Raw genomic sequence first — 21326 nt, 5'->3', positions numbered from 1 at the left:
CTTTTAGTCGCTCGCTTAATGATAATGCTAACATAATGAGAAACAACGTAGACACAAGCTAATAGTTAGCCTTTAATGGCAGTGTGGATATTTGAATACAAATTGTACACAAAGTCATATATTCCTTATTCGTTTGTGAAGAATTACTCATATTGCTGCAGAGGAATTGTGACTTCTCTATGTATAGTGGAGCCTTGAGATATGACTAATTTCTTCCTTGACCACACCTAACTTAAAAAAAAAAGAAAAAGAAAAAAAAAAGCCAACAACAACAACTGAGAACTCAAATACTCAAATCACTTTTCCGCATTATAATAATGGAAATACCATTAATTCATTCCATCCTCCCAAAGAAAACAAAGTTGTTGTTGTTTTTTTTTTTTTTATCATAAAATAAACCATCTTCACTTTAGGTCTTCTCCCGGTAAGACATGCATGGCAGGTTAATTGAGCGCTACGAATTGTCCCTAGGTGTGCGTGTGAGTATGGATGGTTGTTCGTCTCTGTGTGCCCTGTGATTGGCTGGCAACCAGTCCAGGGTGTCCCCCGCCTACTGCCCAGAGCCAGCAGACTCTGTATATATATTTTTTCCCCTCTTTCCCAAGCTCAGGGGTTTCGTCAAGGTGACCTCAAGACATGAACAACTTCAAGATTCCCGTGATGACTGAGCTGTGTCGGATCCGGAAGAATCCTTACAGGAGTCAAGTCAAAGTATGGTAGAGAAGGCTGTGGGGAAAAATACTCCAGGGGTGCTACTTCGTATTTGGATTAAAATATATTTTTTATGAAAGTTCTAGAATATTTCTGACATACATTGTAGTATTAATACATTTTAATTGAGCAAAGTATGACATAAATATAATAATGCCATATTTGTTTTTCTCATCTGTGTTGCTATTTGTTTCAAGCAGAAATATCTGGGCCACAATGTCAAAGCGAAGAGAAAAACACCATCAGCTTTGTGTGAGCTCTGATTATCTCGAGCTGAAAGCTTTTTGCGATCCCGGCTGTACTGAGCGATGATGCTCCTTTTTTTTGGTGCAAGCAGTAGTTTCCTCGATAAATAATGGCACTAGGTAGCACATTATACTCCACTTTCACTCTGCAATTCATCCCCTGTAGCTGAGATAAGCAGCACAGTCTAGATTAACAGAGTCGAAAAAGACATTGAAGCATTGCACTTCAGTTTGTGAGTGTTTCTTTATCACTTTGGTCTGCTGGTTTTCTTTTCCTTTTATTCCGCGCGGGATCCTCTGGCACCAGTGGCCACCACATGACACACCTCCACATCGGCACCCAGTTTCTGGAGCTCATCCAGCCAGATTTGCTGCTTCTGGGACAGACGGTCATTCGGCCCCTTCACCTCCACCAGCTAAAACGGCAAACGTCACCGACTTGAAGCAATCAGAAATCCCAATTTTTACAACTAAAAAACAGTGAAAGCGCCCACCTTGTAAGTCTTATCAGATGAATTCCACACGACAAGGTCAGGCAAACCTGCACGACAGTGCCTGAAATCTTTGGCCATCCGTACTATAACTCCTGCTAAGAAGGCTCCACCCATGCATGACACAAGAGACTGCAAATAAGCACCATTTGGATTTGATTATCATGACGTAACACACAACAGACTTTTATTATGACAAAATTAGACATCATTTCCAATGTGTGACTTCAGGATATTTGAAAATGAAGTACCTGGGCTTGACTAAGCTCGGAGAATACCTCCCAGTTGGCACATGAGCACACTTTACCCTCTTGGGAAGTCCAAACATCCTCTAACATATCGTGCAAGGTTTCTACAGAAGCTTCGCTAATTAACTGTACACGGTGATCCACTGCTTCTTTTCGGTTCTCATAGAAACAGTCAGTGTAAAAGTCAAGTGGGCACGTCTGTGACAGAAAGGGAAAAAAAACATGTAGAGATGTCCAGATATTCTTGTTTGGGCTTATTAATACTGTACCTGGTACAAATTTCGGAAAACATCTGGTATGCCGTCCATAAAAATGATGTCCCACAACAGAAGGGCCAAGAGTGTTGAGAATGTTGAGCCTTCTCCGTGGATTCCTGTTAGATTCAAACATTTTTTTTTCACTTTACCAAACATTTAAATCATAAATCTTATGATGCTTACCTTGGTCAAAGCCTTGCTGGTGGTAATGTGCTAAACACAGGTCTTCCACTGAGCATATTACAGTGCCATCAGTACAATCGTCCCCATTTGATGGTATTAGAAACCGGGATTTCCCCATACCACCTTCATGGGGAAACAGCTGTCCTCGGATGGTCACCTGAAGACAGACATCCAGCATGTTCACGACAAGTTTCAAATTTACGTTCATATTGATATTATATTACCCACATGTTTGACATCCTGGACATCAACGGTGGGCAGATCTCTGAGCTGCAGACGGTACTTCTTGAAGCTGGCGGACTCTCTCATCCTCGAAGCTCTCTGGTAGAGGGACAGCTTATGCCCCGTTCGCACGAAAGGGTCAGACAGCCCATCTCTGATAGCGCAGATAGCCTGCAAGGCATCAGAGACAACTAGTCGAGACTCAGTGTGACAAGCCTCAACCACATGCACTGACTTGTTCGGGTTTTTTGAGGTGTTGTTGAAGGTTCAGCGCCAGTCTGTCAAACCAGCGCCCTCGACTGTCAGGACAGTAAACATCCTGCAGAAGTAAGGACCGCAACTCGTTGACAGCCTCCTGGGATTTAAAAAAAAAAAAAAAAAGATTTGTATCCACAGTTGATGATGGTTAAGTTAAAAAATACTAGATGACAAAAACCTCATAGCGACGAAGCCTCTGTAAGATCTCCACCCCTCTTGATAATATACGTGTGAAAGCCCATCCTGTGGTGAAGCTGCGTAGGAATACTGGGAGCTCCTTTTGGTGACTAGAAAACAACATGGTAATTATGCCACAAGGACCATGGACACTAAGTTTGTGTCAAACGACACTTAAAGAGGAAGTTCGCCTTAAATATTTCTGGACAATAATGTTGGACAATATGTGGCCCCATTAGTCTAAACACGACATTATAATTAATATTACATTTGTGGAATATGAGTTGTGCAGCAAAATCAAGCCGTTTTTAGCCATCTCAGGGGGCGGCCATTTTGTCACTTGAGATCCGCTGAAGATGACATCACAGTTGCGCAGGACTAAGGCGACCAATCACAGCTCATGTGTTTTCTAAAGCTGAGCTATGATTGGTTGTTAGCTGTGACCTGAGCAAAAGTGGCAAAATGGCCGCCTTCAGACATTGATAAAACTGACAAGTGGGGCTGCATAGAACATATTATTGTCAAGATTTTTATTTTATTTTTTTGGGGGGGGGCTTACTTAACTAAGTATACTTAAAAAAAGCTGTATCAACAATCTGTAGTCTTTGATACTATTGTGCAGTACTCATACCAACAAGTGTTTCTCATATTTCTGGTAACTAATTTAACTAGAGAGGCAAAACAGTAAATGCTGTATTTCTACATCACTTTTGATTTTCCTCAACATTGTGATATCAGTTATATATATCAATTATATATATTTTATATTACTGCAATGTTGATTAGAATTTGATTAATTTTTCAGTCCTATTGCAAACTACACCACAACAACAACCAAATTATTAAATGATTAATTTTCAGTGAGTGTATTGGATCTCATTAGATCATTAGATAAGAACATCGTAGCTCGTTTGGATTTATCAGTACCCAGCAATTAGATTTTTTTTTTTTGTTGTTGTTGTTGAAAAGTTGAAGTTGAAGACCTCTGCTGTAGATGTGGCTAGTGGGGGCATGACACTCAAACAAGTTTATAAAATTAGCAAATAAAAAACAAAAAAACAAAAAAAAACATAAGAATTAAAGATGACTAAGTTAATTCTTTTGGAATATCTGACGAACATGATTTTACACCACCAAGTAAAATTTATGGAAAAATCAATAAATAGAAGGGGTAGAAAAAAAAATGCCATTTTCTTTTATTTTCAAAATGCCGTTCCAACCTGAGGTCACAACTCATCTTCAAATCCTGCCATTCATTCTTAGCTGTAGTATACAGATCCAGAGCCTCTTCCCAGTGACCTCCTTGCATAGCCAAGGTCACCTCCTGTAAGGCACGCATGGCTGCTTCATACCTGAGAGGAGTCACACAATAATAGAAATAATAGAAATAATATAATATTAAGATTAAATCTACCAGAGAATGCACAATAGGCTAACCTGATGAGGTCATCTCTCTCCCGGAACACCTTTGACGTGCGCTGCACCGTGTAATCAGGGAACGCCAGTCGTCCTGAATTGACTAGCAGGATGGTATAAAGCTGGCTTTGTCCACCTGCTGCCATCTCATCCTCATCCATCGTGTCTGTCAGCGAGAAGAGCAGAAGGATGCGAGAAAAAACAGCCCGAGGATCGTGGTGCAGACGCACACAGGAACCTGCGAGCTGCTTTGCCCTGTAGGGGTAGAAAGAAAGTGATCGATCACATCATTATTCCGGCACAACTATGGCCGTCTTTATTGTATCTTACCTTTTCAAGATGACAGCCCCGATGTTGTTTTGCACCTGGCTCAGAGAGAAGAGTGACTTCTGCTTGCTCAGCCGGAGAAGCCCGTCCAATAGCTGTTGTTTTTGAGTCCCAGCATTGCCCAGATGAAAAGTCTTTGCCAGCGCTTTGAGCTCAGGGGCAGGTAAGAGATCAAGAGCTTCTTCAATGTTGCATAGGTCATTCTCTTTAAAAAAAATAAAAAATAAATTAAAGTAAATGCTTAAAAATTGCATTGTTGGAGAAAAATACTAATATAAATACGCATGTGAGGTGCAGGTATTATTCACTGTCCACTTTGGAGGTGCCATCTTCAGATTCTACACTGTAGTATCTGTGACTTTAAATGTGTGTGCCTAACAAAGGCAGGGCCCTGACTGACTCAAATAGTGTTCACCACAATTATGTACTGCCATTTAGTGGCCAAAAGCGGAATTGCATTCCAAAATAAAGAACACAATTGGACAAAAAAATAGGACCGCAATCCCAGAACCCACAATGGAGGGGTGTTTATTGAACAGTGTAATGTCATACCTTGAATATGTATCAGTGCATTTCAGCAGCAGATATGAAAGATAATGGTAATCATATCCTGATCAGTAACAGCATGCAGTTACCTGTCTGCAGAAGACCCCCTTGCACCAGCTCCTGAGCAACAGGCCGCAAATCACTGCATATTTCTTCATAATCCAGTTTCTCCACTTGAAGCCACTTCAGTTTCCGCTGGAACAGTCTTACATATAACTTCTGTCCCATGACTACAAAAGGCGGTGGGACAAATATGTTAGAAACATGACATTAAAGAGGATATGCAACATTTCGGCTATACCTGAGAGTTTCTGAAAGGCTTGCACAGCCATCATGTCATCATCGTTGAACAGGGCTTTATCATCCTCGTTATCCAGCACGGCGTGTAGAACAGTCTGGAAATTCCGGAGGTAGTAGGGCAGTCTTTGTGGGGGTGAGGTGTTGCCTCTCTGGTCACTGCTGCTTTTGTCAGCCACACTCACTGTCTGTAAAACGTTGCTAGTACAAGAGGACTTGTCTGCGCTAGAAAGGGGATCATAATCCGCAAGAGAGGGTACTTCGATTTGAAGTTCATCTCCTGTCTCTTTACCAGACAATGCTTCCGTAAAGTTGGTCCTGTCATGTTTTGGTTTCTTTCTTAAACTAGACACGTTACTTTTAACAGGTGTATACGTCTTTCTCTTAACTAATTTAGAGGAAGAGGAGAGCGACACCTTTGGCCACATCTCTGTTTTAAGGTCTTTTTCCAAACATGCTGTTGTAAATGTCCCTCCGTTGGTTGTTAACTCGACAGCTCTTATTGAGTCTCTATTGCTTCCTGTAGCCTGAATGACAAGATTTTCTTTCTGTGAGTTGCTAACATCATCCAAATTGTCTTCGTTCAGATCAGCAATTGCATGTTTAACATCCGTGTGGGTTCTATCATTTGTCTTTTGGCATGTTCTAGATAACTTAGCAGACAGACTTCCAATATCGAGCTTTCTGACGACAGTCTTGCTGCTTATTTCCCGAGACACATTCGGAGAGGTTATCGTCTTGAAATAAGGACTTGTCTTAGTTTCTTCTTCCAGTACTGGATCTAGCTGGGACTTGAAGGAACTCCTGCTTGGTGACACGACAATATTACTTGCTGATGAGGCACTGCAGTCTGCTCTCTCAAAATTCTTGCACTGCAAATCAATGTGTTCATTGATCCCGAATCTAGTAACCATCTGACCACAAAGAGGGCAGGGCAGCTTGAGAGGCTGCGGGCTGCTGAAGAACGACGTGATGGGAGTTGTGTTGACAGCCTGAGCGCCGCTTCGCTTCTTGTTCTTGGACAACGACAAATTCCGCCTGGTTTTCTGTTTGTCTCCTTTGCCTGCCATGCTCAACGACAAAAGTGAAAAACTATATTTCATCTATATTTTCCGACAACTTCACGAGACGTACCCGCTGCTAACTCGCTCATTTCAAGATAGCGTAGATGCTAATTTAGCTTATTTAAAAAAAAAAAAAAAAAGGTAACGACGCGTTGAGAACGTGCGCCTGCAACAGAAATGAAGACACGTCTCTACGAATAAAATCAATAACACGCAAAACCTAGGTAGAACACTCAAAACCGATACTCTCATTTTAGCACCAGCTACATAACAAACCTTACCCGCCTGAGACTGTTTCAGACTAGACAAGCAGAAGAACGAATGCATTTCAGACCATAGCAATCGATTCCAAACGCATCGATATGTTTATCATCCCATGTACTCGACGTTACGTCTTAAAAGGTGGAAGTGGAAGCTGATGATGATGATGATGATAATAATAATAATAATAATAATAATAATAATAATAATAATAATAATAATAATAATAATAATAATAATAATAATAATAATAATAGAGGGCGGCACGTTTCCTGGGTGGAGTTTGCATGTTCTCCCCGTGCTTGTGTGTTTTTTCTCCGGGTACTTCTGTTTCCTCCCACATTCCAAAGACATGCAGGTTGATTGAACACTCTAAAATTGTCCCTAGATGTGATTGTGAGTGTGGATGGTTGTAAAAGCAATAAAAGCACACAGTAAAAACAGTCAATAAAAAATCAGAATAAAAAAGTCAAGACTAAAATCAAAACTCAAAATCAAAATTAATCAGGGAAAGCTTTTTTTTTTTTAAGGAAGGTTTTGAGTCTTTTATATATACATATATATATATATATATATATATATATATATATATATAAATAAATAAATAATCATAAAATAATATTCAAACTGGACGAATAAGAAACATTTAGTTCCTGTGCAGTGTTGTTTCAAACTGAACATCTTCTGCAAACACTGTTTATCATTGCATCGTATCACGTTCATTCGTGACATGCGGTGATGCGCGATAAAAATATATGTCGTTATAGATGAAAGGGGAGATTCAAAGTCTCCTTTCGCAAGAATACTGTACTTATCATCATTGGATCTCAAAGTGCTGCTGGTTAAATGTTTTTATTTATTTTCTCCAGATGTAAACTTAAAAAAAAACACAGCATCCAAAGAAGCTACTGGTTAAAAAACAAAACAAAAAGGGAAAATATAAAATAAAATTCCGACATCAGTATTTAAGGCTGTTATGGAAGTTCAATTTTAGATTCCTGCTGTGAAACATCGTGAATTAATTGTAATTATGACTTAAGTATCTCATTATTTTTTAGATAACGTCTCATTATTAGGACTTAATATCTTGTAATTCTGACTTCGTGCATGATCTCATTATTATGACTCAATGAATGTGGCTTAACATTTTTTGTAGTGTTTTTTTATTTATTTTTTTAATAAATATGCGTATAATTGTAACAACTACAACTGTAACAGAATTGATCACGTTGCATCTGTATAATGTTACGTTAAGGCGTGAATGTGCTTCATCACCTATTCTGCATAATATCAACGTTGGGGACCCGATGTGGTCACGTGACACATTCAGTATCTTCTATATACACATTCCTGGGCAGCTGTGCGTGTGCGGCTTTTATTCAAAAATCACCATCCCGGAGAGCAATCTGATCTGAACAACACGTTCACAAGGGTGAACCAGGCGACCCTACCGATGACGGTAAGTGCACTGATGGATGTTTACTATTATATTTGGGTGTAGGCCTTCGCTGATTTGATAAGACACCAAGCTGGACGTGCTCATCTGGTAGCACATCAGTGGATGTCAACATGGTGCAGTCTTTAAATCAAGGTCGATGTGCAATTTTGTATGAGAAGATTGGCTCGATTGAGATGGTAAACCCGTTTGCCGGGCCTCATCAATAAGCACGAACGTACACAATATTTAAATCAATTGTCCGTTGTATAATGCGACTTTCACTGGCGGAACGATCACAACAAGCATCCCCTGCAGCTGCGGCAAAAGTTGGCCATAAAAACGGTTTCGAAAATAGCTCTCGGAACGCGTCAAGGGCAGGGCGAACAGCTCACACGCCTTTTTAAATGCTCGGTTTGGCTCTTTAATTGGCAGTTCAGCACCATGGAGAGATCAATCGACACGGGAGGATCCCACACGAGTGACTGGATTCTATCATCGCGGCTTTCAAACCATTTGGTCAGAATAACACGACGAAAAAATAATGAGGAGTTAACAATTTCCTCATCTTAATCGTGTGCTGATCTGAAGATCAGTGTCGTCGGGTGTCACACTGCTCGTTGCCATTGCTTTAGTGCACAGTATAGGTGCCAAATCGTGTGCGTAGTATTTTCTATCCTTCTTATAGTTTAAGGGAAATGAGTGGATTTGAAGTTTAGTAGTGAAATTACACTCCAGCAACATGGTGCACTAGTCTGCATCACAATTCTGAAATTTGAAATTCGAATCTTGACTACCTATGACCTTCCTGTATGCATGAGTTTGTAGGTTTATTCCTTAAACATTAAAATAACAACAACAACATGCATGTTGGGTTCACACACTAAATTGTCCGTATGATTTTTTTTTCTTCTGATTTTATATTTAGAACAGAGTGTCAGTTGTTTTTCAAAGACATTAAAATGATGTTGTGTCAACTTTAACATGAGTTATCAGTTGAAGGAGCAGCTGCCTCAGCTTCAGATAGGTCTGCGATTTTATAATGTGCTCAACTACACAGAGAGTAAATTAGATGTTTTCCAAGTCCTCAAATGCATTCTCACTAAACAATAGCACTATCTACTTTGTAATACAGTAGTCTTTGTGTATACGTTGTGATGTTGTTCAGATGTAGTAGGTGAGCATTGCATTAAACCACCATCGTTGTTGCGACTAGCTTGTTGGAAGTGGAACAGATTTGAGAAGCCAAAATGTTGGGTCTTGTTTGTGAAAATGTGTCACTGATCTTATAGATTGCACACGTTTGCTGCAGTTCCCCCGTTCCTCAGGACACCATGACATGATTAGAGCTGACACAACAAAGCAAGACTATCAGTCAACATCATTAGTAGCTAAAAGCTCCATGGTGTTGCACTGTGGAATACAGTATGACATTATGCTGGGGTAGAATCATTTTGAAAAATAACCTGGGATTTTTATTTCACTCATTACGACTGTGAATATGCAAATTTTTTTTTTTCAAGGTCCTCTTCCAATGTATTTTTTTAAGCAAACACAAGCAATAAATAAATCAATTTTACTATAAACAATATAAAAATTATTATACATAAGTGTTTTGGTGTGCATAGGTTCAGCTTGTGCTAAAATAAAAGCAAATGAACCTTGAAATAACTGAAAAACAGTTTATTCATCTAATTCAGTTAGTGTTGACTTCATATTCTGACGTTGACGTTTAAATTAAGTAAATGAAGTTTGATGCAGCTTTTGTACTAGATCTCATTCCATAGTGCACCCATTGTACCTAATGTTGTTGTTATTGCTTGTGTAGAATGTAGTTCAGAGAATACCACTTGTAATTTCCTGTACGGCTTGGAGTGATGGAAGAAAGAGATTGCCAGTATGGAAATATATGAATCAAACGTCTTTCACATAGATAATGCTTTTCATGGTACAGAATACATAATGCAATAATCTCAGCAATTTATTTTATTGTTTTTATAAATTCACAGGTAGAACATGCATCTGATTTAATGAGCCAATAATGGCTCATAGGAGTAGACAAGACCCAATTTCCTGGGGGAACTAAACAGAACCAAGCAGATCACAGAAATTTGGTGAGGGGGTGTCTGTGCAATCATCCTCCACCTTGAAGGATGATACCAATGACCAGCTGACTCCTACCGTGAACCAAGAGGCGAAGACATGGAGGACACGTGCTCCGAATACGACAACGTGGGATCTGACGTGGAGCAGGACTATGACGAGGTGCTGCATTTGAACAGGGAGGGCGTCATGGACACGAGGTACTACAAGCAGCACTACCCCGACGGAGGCGGCTACGTAAAGAACGTAGGCGGTAAAAACGGAAACGAAAGCAGCGATGCCGCTGACCAGTTCACAGCCACATCTTGCCAAAGCACAGAAAGACGCAATGGATCTCAACGGGACGCGAAACCTCTCAAGGCAGGCCGTCCCTTTAGGTCGCGTTGCACCCCTGTTGCAAGGGAGGCAGCGGAGGGGGAAGAAGCCGGAAAGGGCCTGGAGAACAGATTCTTCTTTTGTGACGGAGATGAAATCGAGGAGGTACTGGATGGGGCCAGATTTATAGAAGATTTAGAGGACACAGAAGACAGCGATCAAAGACAGGCTGGCATTTACCAGGACAATGAACGGATTAGAAAGGGGCGTGATGAGAGGGATAGAGAAGACGACTGCGGAATTAGGAGAAACTATACCATACCAGGAGCCAACAGAAATTGCGAGCCATCACACATGAGCTCGAAAGAGGAGAGACAAGCGAAAGGACGAGGAAGGAGGGCAGCTGGACAGGACATTGAACATATTACCTCTGGGGTTAAAGGTTGCACAACCAACAAAAATGATCGAGTGAAGACATCATCCAAGGAAAACAGAAAAGCTCCTGCGAGGACCAAAGCGAAATCCAACAAGCAACACCCATCCCCTCGTCATCCTCACGGCCAAGCACCTCCAAACAGCCAGAAGGCCCAACCTCGAAGAGAGGTCGCTTCTGTTCCCAGACCCAGCTCCTCGAGTAACAACCAGGAGAGCGAGCCGAATATCGCCAAGCAGTCTTCGACTCTCTGTCATGTACCTGAGCAAGAAGAAATGTCACCTGAGGAGAGCCAGAGCCAACCACAGAAACTCCAGCAGGTTTGTAAGATTCATTTGCAGTGACAATCTACAAACAAGGCGGCACGGTAGTCGAGTGGTTAGCACGTCCGCTTCCCAGTTCTGAGGTCTCCGGTTCGAGTCCAGGCTCGGACCTTCCTGGGTGGAGTTTGCATGTTCTCCCCGTGCCCGCGTGGGTCTTCTCCGGGTACTCCGGTCTCCTCCCACATTCCAAAGACATGCATGGCAGGTTAATTGGGCGCTCCGAATTGTCCCTAGGTGTGCGTGTGAGTGTGGATGGTTGTTCGTCTCTGTGTGCCCTGCGATTGGCTGGCAACCAGTCCAGGGTGTCCCCCGCCTACTGCCCACAGCCAGCTGAGATAGGCGCCAGCAGCCCCCGCGACCCTTGTGAGGAATAAGCGGTCAAGAAAATGGATGGATGGATGGATCTACAAACAAATCGGGTCATTCAAACCAAAGTGAGAGAGAGAGAGAGAGAGAGAGAGATTAATTAAATAGGTAGTCTCTTCCTTGGTGGAGGTAACAATTTAAAAAACTCTTCCCCTTTCGTAATATCAGGATGAGGAGCCAAGCCCAGCTGTGATGCAGGAGCAAGGTCCCGATCAGCCGAGGAGTCCTCAAAGTCCAGAACTCCCCCCAGATGACGAGAGCGGGTCCCCCAAGGTTAAAACTTACATTCATTTTCAATACACATCCAATACCAGATTGTTATGTAAAACATGGCAATCTGTACAATAAATTTTATTTCTAAATTTGGAAAAAGTATAACAAAGCTACATTTTCAATAATAATTGCATGTGTATGCACACAGTGTACTTTTGTAAACATACTGTAAGTATTATGAAATCAGAACAGTTAACAATAGGACAGTTATAATTAATTAATTAATTATAATTAATTAATTATAATTAATTAATTTCACAAAAAAAAAAATCCAATCAAATTTTCACAAAACATTGTAAACGGATGAACATTGCTCAAGGAAGAACTAATTAATTTTTGGTAAGAATATAGACAAGGTTCAAATACCGGTACATTTATTTATTAGTCCCTCGGGCGTTGAATCAACGAAAATGCTGATTTACTTGTTGTCTTTATGAAATAGCTTGCAAACCTTTACAATTACATATATTCCACAAAGCAAGTTGTTTAACAACAAGCTCTAAACCAGGGATGGGCAAACTCGGCCCTCGAGTGCCAGAGTCCTGCAGGTTTTGAGTGTTTCCCTAGTCCAACACAGCTGATATATGATCAGCTCATCAGCAAGCTCTGCATAAGCCTGATAACGATCCTGTTGATTGGAATCAGCTTGTGTTGGAAGAGGGAACCCCCCCTCTTTTTATTTATTTTGTTATTTTATTTTATTTTATTTTATTTTTTTGTTATGTAAGAACACTTTTCGTTACAATATTCCTACACTGGTAGGACAATATTCAATTATGAAAAAGAGCCTTTCTTTCATTTTAAGCAATCTGTTAAGAATGTGTAATTAACTGATACATAATATTTTATCTTTAAATTACTTTTTGACGTTATTCACAACCAGTGTGCCGGTATCTTTGTTCTTCTGTAAAATATGTACTTGGCGCAATAAAGTTTGGGAAACACTGCAATAGATGAATGAGGCAGTTGATATGATAACTAATGTATTTATTCTTTATGTATTGCTTTGTATTTGGTGAATTATAGCCTGTTATTCTTTTTTTTTTAACTCTGCCTATTGAGATGGCCAGTAAGTACAGTACTACAAGTAGATATATCAATAATATTAGACAACTGACCAAAATCAACATTTTTTTTTCTTAAGAAAACGCAAGAAGCTGCTTCCTTCCCCAGCTTTGAAGACGGTAAGTTTTTCAGAATAATTCTAAATTGACCGTTCAGTGTGTTGTATATCAATACAAGTCGTCTTGACATATTTTCAAGTCTTACATTGGAAGCTTTGTTTTCTTTGTGGCTGTTTCACAAAGTCCCAGGTCCCTGTGAGCCAGAAGATCTGATTGATGGGATCATCTTTGCCGCTAACTACCTTGGCTGCACTCAAGTGCTGTCTGACAAGAATCCATCCAAGGCTGTCCGCATGTCGCAGGCTCATGAGGCCGTCAGTCGTATTAAGGTAGCTGATCTCTTTTGGAGATATGTTTACGTTTACTTAGATTTAAGAGCTGATGTAGTTTTCCAATTTTACCACATGATGACACTGTTGCACATACTCGTTTGAATTAAATAACCCTTTTTTGGTGTATAAGAGCCAAGATGAAGATTCCCAAATGATGACTGAAGTCGACCTGTTTATCTCCACCAAAACGGTGAAGGTGCTCAATGCTGACACACAGGTGAGGAAGCGTGTGCGCTGGATCATCTTCCAGTTTTGCTTGAATTCTTATGCAGGAAATTCATCCTTTTTCTCCCTCCAGGATACAATGATGGACAGCGCCTTGCGTACCATCTCCTATATCGCTGACATTGGCAGTATTGTGGTTCTGATGGCACGCAGGCGCTTGTCTCAGGCGTCATCGGAGGATTTCGCTGAATCTGTGGAGTCCAGCGGCGAAGGGACCAGTCAGTACGGCATGATTTGCTATGTCTTTGAGTCAGAGGATGTAAGTAGCCGTTAGCATTGCCCTTCTAAATCATCAGGCATTGTGTTGCGTTGGTAGCAAATTATGGAGGACCAAAACTGTCAAAATTCAAAATAAATAAACGACTATATAAATAAATAAATAAATGACTAAAAGTGAAAATAAAAATGGATATAAAAATATGATTTGAAAATTGTTAAAAAACATATATAAATGTAAATTAAAAAAGCAAAAACATTATAAATAAATAATAAATACATTCATATTTAATTTTTGAACTATATATATTTTTTATATCCGTTTTTATTTTCACTTTTAGTCATTTATTTATTTATTTATTTAATCATTTATTTATTTTGAATTTTGGCAGTTTTGGTCCTCTATAGCAAATAAAGCCAGGTCTATAAATAGCATGCTTTGGAAGTGTGATGGAGAAGAACTTCTGGGATAACTTATTTTGATCCTATCAAAAAGACACATATGGCCACTGGCTAGAGGCTATGGTGGTGTCTTGAGATACAGGTGACCAATAATTAACACGTTTTTCGAGATAGAAGCCGTTGTTTGGTTGATTTATTATTATTATTATTTTTTTTGCTTTGACTTGCAGGCAAAAAAAATTCGAGCGCTGTATGTGTGGTAGTGAACACTTTGGCTGACAGCCTCTGCAGCATCATATAATAAATATGAGAGCGTAGCCTTTTTATTTAATGGTTGATATTGAAATCTTTGTACAGTATATATTTATTTTTGTATTTATTTCCACATTTCTTTTTATATTTTTATTTTTTCAGTCTTATTTATTTTTTATTTTTTAATAATAATAATAATAATAATAATAATAATAATAATAATAATAATGATGATGATGATAACAACAACAACAATAATAATAATAATAATAATAATAATAATAATAATAATAATAATAATAATAATAATACTTGCCATGAAAAATAAAAAGCTTGCAGAAAAATGTTAATAAGCAAGGGATTGGCTAAAGTGATGTATGGGGAAAGGTGATTTGAGTTCTGAGCATGTTTACATAATGAAATATCATGTATATTGTAAAAATATACATAATATTAATAAATATTGTACCTCAAGGCGCCATTCTATTTGGTTATGTGTTGTTGTCAGCTATGAATGCGTTTTTTTTTTTTTTTTTTGGCTGAGTCATGTCCGATCTCTCCCACAGGCCCAGCTCATCGCACAGTCCATCGGTCAGGCCTTTAGCGTGGCCTACAGAGAATTCCTGCGAGCCAATGGCATCAATCCGACAGACTTAAGTCAGAAACAATACAGCGACATCATCAACTCCCAGGAAATGTACCACGACGACCTCATCCACTTTTCAAATTCGGACAACTGCAAAGAGGTGTGTGTCAACGTAGGATTGTTGTGAATCTAAGATGAGGAGGAGGGAGATTTTGAATACAACCTATGTGTTGTAGCTGTGTGTGGAGAAGCAGAAAGGGGAGAACCTCGGGGTGGTGATCGTCGAGTCGGGCTGGGGCTCCATTCTGCCCACGGTCATCCTCGCCGGAATGCTCAACAGCGGCCCAGCGGCACGCTCTGGCAAACTCAGTGTCGGTGATCAGATTATGTCCATCAATGACACCAGCCTGGTAGGGCTGCCTCTAGCTACCTGCCAGGGCATTATCAAGGTATGCAGATCATCTTCATTGACACTTGATATTTGCCGATGGATGGGTGGATGTTGGATTAATTTTCTCATAATGCACCAGTGATAAGATGTCTGAGATTGATGGGCAACCATTCAAGGAACAAACAGGATAGGCGATCAAGAAAATGGAGAGATGAATGAGTCTGATATGACAGGACTAATGAATGTCACTATTGAATCTTTTTCGAATCAATTAAGATTCCCAGACACTTCTGGTCCCAAACTTGGATGAAAAATGGGCGGGCATCCGGTGTAAAAACAGCCAAACATATCATTGCTGTGGTAAAAACTGACGGGGAATTTCTGACGGACTTTTTCGAGTATGTATTTCATTGCTTGGCTGCAGTATCAACTTTCCACCAATAGAGGGTGCTAATAGACAGTTTCATGAGGATAAGAATTGACTACACTGGAAACATAAAACTGGAAATATCTGTGTGGATGTAGTCAAAACACCAATCAGAATTGAGGCTTTATGAACTTCTATTGTTAACATTTGCTTTTAAATTATGCACAATGAACAGAATCACAGCCATTTCAGTAACTTAATGTGCAACACCCCTAACACTACAGTAGAGTGAGGAAGACATACCTGTGGACGTGTGGACTTCCTGGCTCTTCAGCCATAACCAATCTAAATGTGCAGAGCCCGTAGGGATGTTACGATAACGGCAACATTAAAATTTCCACTATATCGCGTACTCGTCATGTCACGATATTAAAAGCAGCACATCAGTTCAAAAGGCGAGGTTATATTCCATTTGTGTAGTTCTAGCACCCTCTGGTGGTTCGTTTATTAGTGCAGTTTAATTTTAATAAGCGAAGTGCGCAGTAAGTTTGCACATGCGCGAGGGAAAAAACGAGGCTACCAACTACCCTGTCAATTTGAATGGCGGAGATTAGAGTGGTGACAATCTTTGCCTAACTGTACACTTTAAAGCTTGCAAGTCAACTTCCCCGATGTCAGTAAACCACATGCTATGCATGTTAATAAAAAACAGCAACTTTCCAGCCGTTGAAACGTTTCTATCAGAGCCGATTACATCGGATCCAATTAATTTTCAATTACCGTTTGGTAGTTTCGCCTACCTACAATGCACCACGCCGCTACCCATAATGCACCTTGAATTCGAGATGCGCACTTCGCTTATTAGGAATGGTTATCACTCCTATAAATTGGTCATACCAGCAAATATTTTTCAAAATCTTCATAAAAAAAACATTACTCTTCATCCGCTTCAGTCGAACACAGAATTGTGAATTACATAGACCATGATGCTTTGTGCCGCTGAGTCAATAAGAGCACATGACAATGGCGTGACATGGGGAGCTGTTATGTACAAAAACACAATGAGCTTTTTTTTTCTTTTTACATCGTGAGGTTTTATACAGTATCGTGAGCTTTTTTATATATTGTCAATCTCTCCATCCTATCGTGATAATTATCGTATCATGTTTTTTTTTTTACGTGATATTTAGCGTATCATGGTTCTTGTATATCGTTACATCACAGTCATATGTCTTGGCATTTTCTACAATGGAGCTTTTTTCACTTCATTTATGTTCTCTTACATGTGGTGTCTTCTAGGGATTGAAGAATCAACTGAAAGTAAAAATGAGTATTGTAAGCTGCCCTCCTGTGACCACTGTCCTCATCAAGCGGCCTGATCTTAAGTTCCAGCTTGGCTTCAGTGTTCAAAATGGCATAGTGAGTGTACAGAAAAAAAAAATAAAAAATTAAATTGTGTCGCGATGGACAGACATGCACATGTAAAAAAAAAAAAAAAAAAAAAAAAAAAAAGATGGATCTTCTTGTCATTTTCAGATCTGCAGCCTGATGCGAGGCGGGATCGCCGAGAGAGGCGGCGTTCGCGTTGGACATCGAATCATCGAGATAAACGGTCAAAGCGTGGTTGCTATGCCGCATGAAAAAATCGTGCAGACCCTTTCCGTGTCGGTGGGTGAGGTAAGAGATCATCGTCTGCAGGAGTACAATAACAATTTCCCGTCCCCGTTTTGCAGTCTTTATGCTCACATAAACAAACTGGTTGCTAGCAGCATTCTAACATCTGCTGTGAGCCATCTGCTCCAAATAGAGCACTGCATAGTCATATTTAAAAAGAAAGAAAAAAAAACGGATCATCATCACTTCTCATTCTCGTCTTTTGTTGTCGCTTTAAACAAAAAATGGGTTTATGACATCTTGAGAATTTTTATGTTGAAAAAACATTGTAGGACAAAATGCGCTCTCTTGTTTGATGTTCATTTTTATCTCATTCATCTCTTATAAATATTGTAGCATACAAGATAAATCTCTTTGTGATTAATTATTAATTTAACAACTTAAATCTGTAAACCGGAGTATGCGGAAAAAAACCTAAGCAAGCAAAGAGAGAACATGCAAACTGAATACACAGGAGGGCACATGCTGAGATTCAAACTCACTACGTGCCATTCACTAGTCCACCCTGCTGGGAATCAATTAATTTCAATTGAATTCTAACTATTTTTGTTGTTGTTTAAAGTCCCTGTAAAATGTCCTCCAATTATGACACATCATAGAGATGAGAGTTGATAAATGGATGTTAGCATCTAGCATGTTTGTTATGCCTACACATAACTCTGTTTGAGCCTCGAAAATCTGTTCGCTGAAAGCTTCCTGTGGTTGGAAGATTCCAACATGTCGTCGTGGGCCTTTTCCATGCAGCAACAACCAGGCTTTAGAGAGTTTATAAAATATATTTTATCCATCTGTGTTTGGAAGAGAAATTTTGTTATTTTAAGTCAAATACCGATATTTGCATCTCTGATTATTTAGACACATGAAAAACTATATAACACTTTTTTTTTTTTACTAGTAGTGTCACCTCTTTTTTTTTTTGACATCTTCACATCACACTCTGCCTTCCCCCAAATTTTAGTTTTTGTTGTTGTTATTGTTTTTAAACTTTATTTTAATTTAAAAAAGAAAATGCTAATAAACATTTAATCTTAATGCACATTTTTAAACTTTTAAATTTTTTATTCTTTAAAAAATGCTAATAAACATTTAATCTCAAACATTTGAAAACTTTTTTTAATTCTTTCAAAAATGCTAATAAACATTTAATCTTAATACTCATTTTTAAGCTTTTTTTTATTCTTTAAAAAATCGCTAAGAAATATTTAATCTCAATTAACATTTTTAAACTTTTTTTTAATTCTTTAAAAAAAAATGCTAATGAACATTTAATCTTAATACACATTTTTAAACTTTTTTTAATTCTTTAAAAAAAATGCTAATGAACATTTAATCTTAATACACATTTTTAAACTTTTTTTATTCTTTAAAAAAATCGCTAATAAAAATTTAGTCTCAATAAACATTTTACAAATTTTTTTTTAATTCTTAAAAAAAATGCTAATAAACATTTAATCGTAATGCACATCTTTAAGTTTTTTTTTTTTATTCTTTACAAAAATCGTGAATAAACATTTAATCTTAATATATTGTTGTTATGGTCATGTCGCGGGCCACTGAAAATGAATGGCGGGCCGTAAATGGGCCCCGGGTCATAGTTTGGACACCACTGCTCTAACGCAACCGCAACCATGCCAGTGTGAAAGCGCTGTCCAAACATTAGCTCTCATGTTTGACTTCCCCGCCTCTTTACATGCCTTATACAAACTCACTACTGACAAAAGAGGCCACGCCAATGCTCTATTTGAAGGGAGTTCACATTTTCGGGGTGTAGGCTTAGCTAACTAGCTAATTGCAAGTTGCATTTACTCTGAATAAGCACTGATGAGGATGAAGGTGCCTAAGTTTAACATTTTGAGTATAACAGCACTCAGTATTTGCACATTTCCAGAAGTTATCTTCAAATATGCTTAAAGTGGAAGTCTTCCTTAAAGAGATACTTGACTCATTGAGCCATTTTCAACTGTAAAAAGTTAATATTTCGTACATAATTAATGTGGTAACTTAATTATTTTTCATGTACAATTAATACCTTTAAAAAGTACATTTTTTTTCTACTTGCTGTCATCTGATGATGACGTCACCTGTGCTGAGGAAGTAGGTAACGACCAATCATGGCTCAATTTGCTGACCAACCCCAGAAAACAGGTGAGGCATCAGTCGACAGCAAGAGGAAAACATAGTTTTTAAAGGTATTAATTGTACATGAAATATAATGAAGTTATCAAATTAATTCTGGACAAAATGTGAACTTTTCACTGCTGAAAATTGTTCAGTAAGTCAAGTATTCTTTTAAACTTTTCTTGACAATCATATGTTACATGTGACCTCACTAGTCTAAACATGGGATTCTGACTAATATTACATTTGTGGAATATGAGTTAAGAAGCAAAATCAAGCTGTTTCTATCCATCTCAGTGGGGCGGCCATTTTGCTACTTGCTGTCGACTTAAGATGACATCACAGTTGCTCACAGCTCAGGCAATGACCAATCACAGGTCACCTGTTTTCTGAAGCTGCGCTGTGATTGGTTGTTACCTGAGAATGAGCAACAACAGTAAGTGAAAAAATGGCCGCCCCCCGAGATGGATAAAAACGGCTGGCTTTTGCTGCTTAACTCACATTCCACTAACACAATATTAACCAGATTACCATATTAGGCTTGTGGGGTTGCATCGAACATATTATTGTCATAAATATTTTTGGAGGTTGACTTCCCATTTAATGTGTTTCGAAAGAAATCTCCAACTTCACTTCACAGGGTCTTCCATTGATGTTTTTGTGTTTATTACCCAGTTTTCTCGGTTCTACTCGTCATATCCTTCCTTATTTTGTGACAAAATCTTTTCTGTCTGGTGTTTGTGAAATTAATTAACACATTCTTCTTAAATCTGTACCAGATCAACATGAAGACGATGCCGGCTGTGATGTTCAGACTGCTCACAGGACAGGAGACGCCATCCTACATTTGAAGACGCAGCATTGATTGAATAGTGATGAGCAAAGTTTTATTTTTCTATCATTTTAATATCATTTGGGGGCTCTCGTTGCAATTCTGTAAAGAGGGTCCTGTTGTCATTTCAGGTTTAATCTTGAATTACATTCTCATAATGGCCTTACAATGTGAATTCTGTAGTCATGTGTGTGAGTGTGGAAGAGAAGTAGCTTAATCGTCACTTTTATTTTCCTATGAAAAGAAGTGCATTTTATTTTAGTTAGTCATTTTTATAGTGTCTCTGTAATTGTACTGTAAATACTGTGGGTTACTCAAGGACTGGATTGGGAAGGCCATATTACTCGTACAGTATATGCATGGTCTAATGACACATTTCTGACCAAGATTACATGATACTATTACAGAAAGTATTACATATGTATTGTATTACACTGTATAAAGCCACTAAATTATGTGTAATTATGGAGACGCTGAAGGCCAAAGACACCCCCTTCATTTTGAAATGCAGTTTTAAGAGATAACCTTTACAAGAGCGTACAAGAATGTACATTACGGAATGAATGTAATAATGTAACACAAATAATACACTCTCACTGCTTCATTCTTGTTGTTTGCTTTCTTTTTATTAAGGTGTCATTAAAAAAACTGACAAGTACATTGTAGGTATGTCATAAAACACATTTACCAAATAGTTTGGTGTTAATTCAACCTCTCTTCATTTTTCCAGATCAAAAGATACTCTTGCTTGAATACCATAACAAGACATATAGCATACTGTTTTTTTTTTCTTTTTACTAGCAATATATTTGCCACAATCCTACAGGATCTACATATTTTAGTCTTTCATGGCCAG

General features: G+C 38.7%; 2 protein-coding genes across 3 annotated transcripts; one reads left to right on the top strand and one right to left on the bottom strand.

The window, feature by feature from the left end:
• Window positions 1-59: 59 nt before the first annotated feature.
• Window positions 60-6765, bottom strand: fan1 (FANCD2 and FANCI associated nuclease 1). Its single transcript, XM_077516199.1, has 13 exons — window positions 5383-6765; window positions 5171-5311; window positions 4539-4740; window positions 4230-4463; window positions 4013-4144; window positions 2794-2902; window positions 2593-2712; window positions 2364-2528; window positions 2136-2292; window positions 1965-2068; window positions 1699-1893; window positions 1451-1579; window positions 60-1372 (listed from the first exon to the last, which is right to left on the bottom strand). Exons 1-13 carry the CDS (start codon window positions 6479-6481, stop codon window positions 1235-1237), a joined length of 2925 nt encoding a protein of 974 aa, XP_077372325.1. The 5' UTR covers window positions 6482-6765; the 3' UTR covers window positions 60-1234.
• Window positions 6766-8042: 1277 nt separating this feature from the next.
• On the top strand, window positions 8043-21074 carry apba2a (amyloid beta (A4) precursor protein-binding, family A, member 2a). 2 transcript variants are annotated; one of them, XM_077516197.1, is made up of 12 exons: window positions 8043-8162; window positions 10148-11309; window positions 11847-11951; window positions 13096-13135; window positions 13265-13404; window positions 13538-13624; window positions 13706-13891; window positions 15069-15248; window positions 15325-15537; window positions 17146-17265; window positions 17383-17523; window positions 20418-21074. In XM_077516197.1, exons 2-12 carry the CDS (start codon window positions 10341-10343, stop codon window positions 20487-20489), a joined length of 2253 nt encoding a protein of 750 aa, XP_077372323.1. In that variant the 5' UTR covers window positions 8043-8162; window positions 10148-10340; the 3' UTR covers window positions 20490-21074. The 2 variants fall into 2 exon arrangements, with proteins under 2 accessions (XP_077372323.1, XP_077372322.1); XM_077516196.1 differs by having other exon boundaries at window positions 13259-13404.
• Window positions 21075-21326: the final 252 nt, after the last annotated feature.

This window comes from Festucalex cinctus, chromosome 3 (genome assembly GCF_051991245.1).
Source record: "Festucalex cinctus isolate MCC-2025b chromosome 3, RoL_Fcin_1.0, whole genome shotgun sequence".
Lineage (NCBI taxonomy): Eukaryota > Metazoa > Chordata > Actinopteri > Syngnathiformes > Syngnathidae > Festucalex > Festucalex cinctus.
The sequence above is the reverse complement of the archived record's forward strand: the minus strand, read 5'-3'. Positions and strand labels throughout refer to the sequence as shown.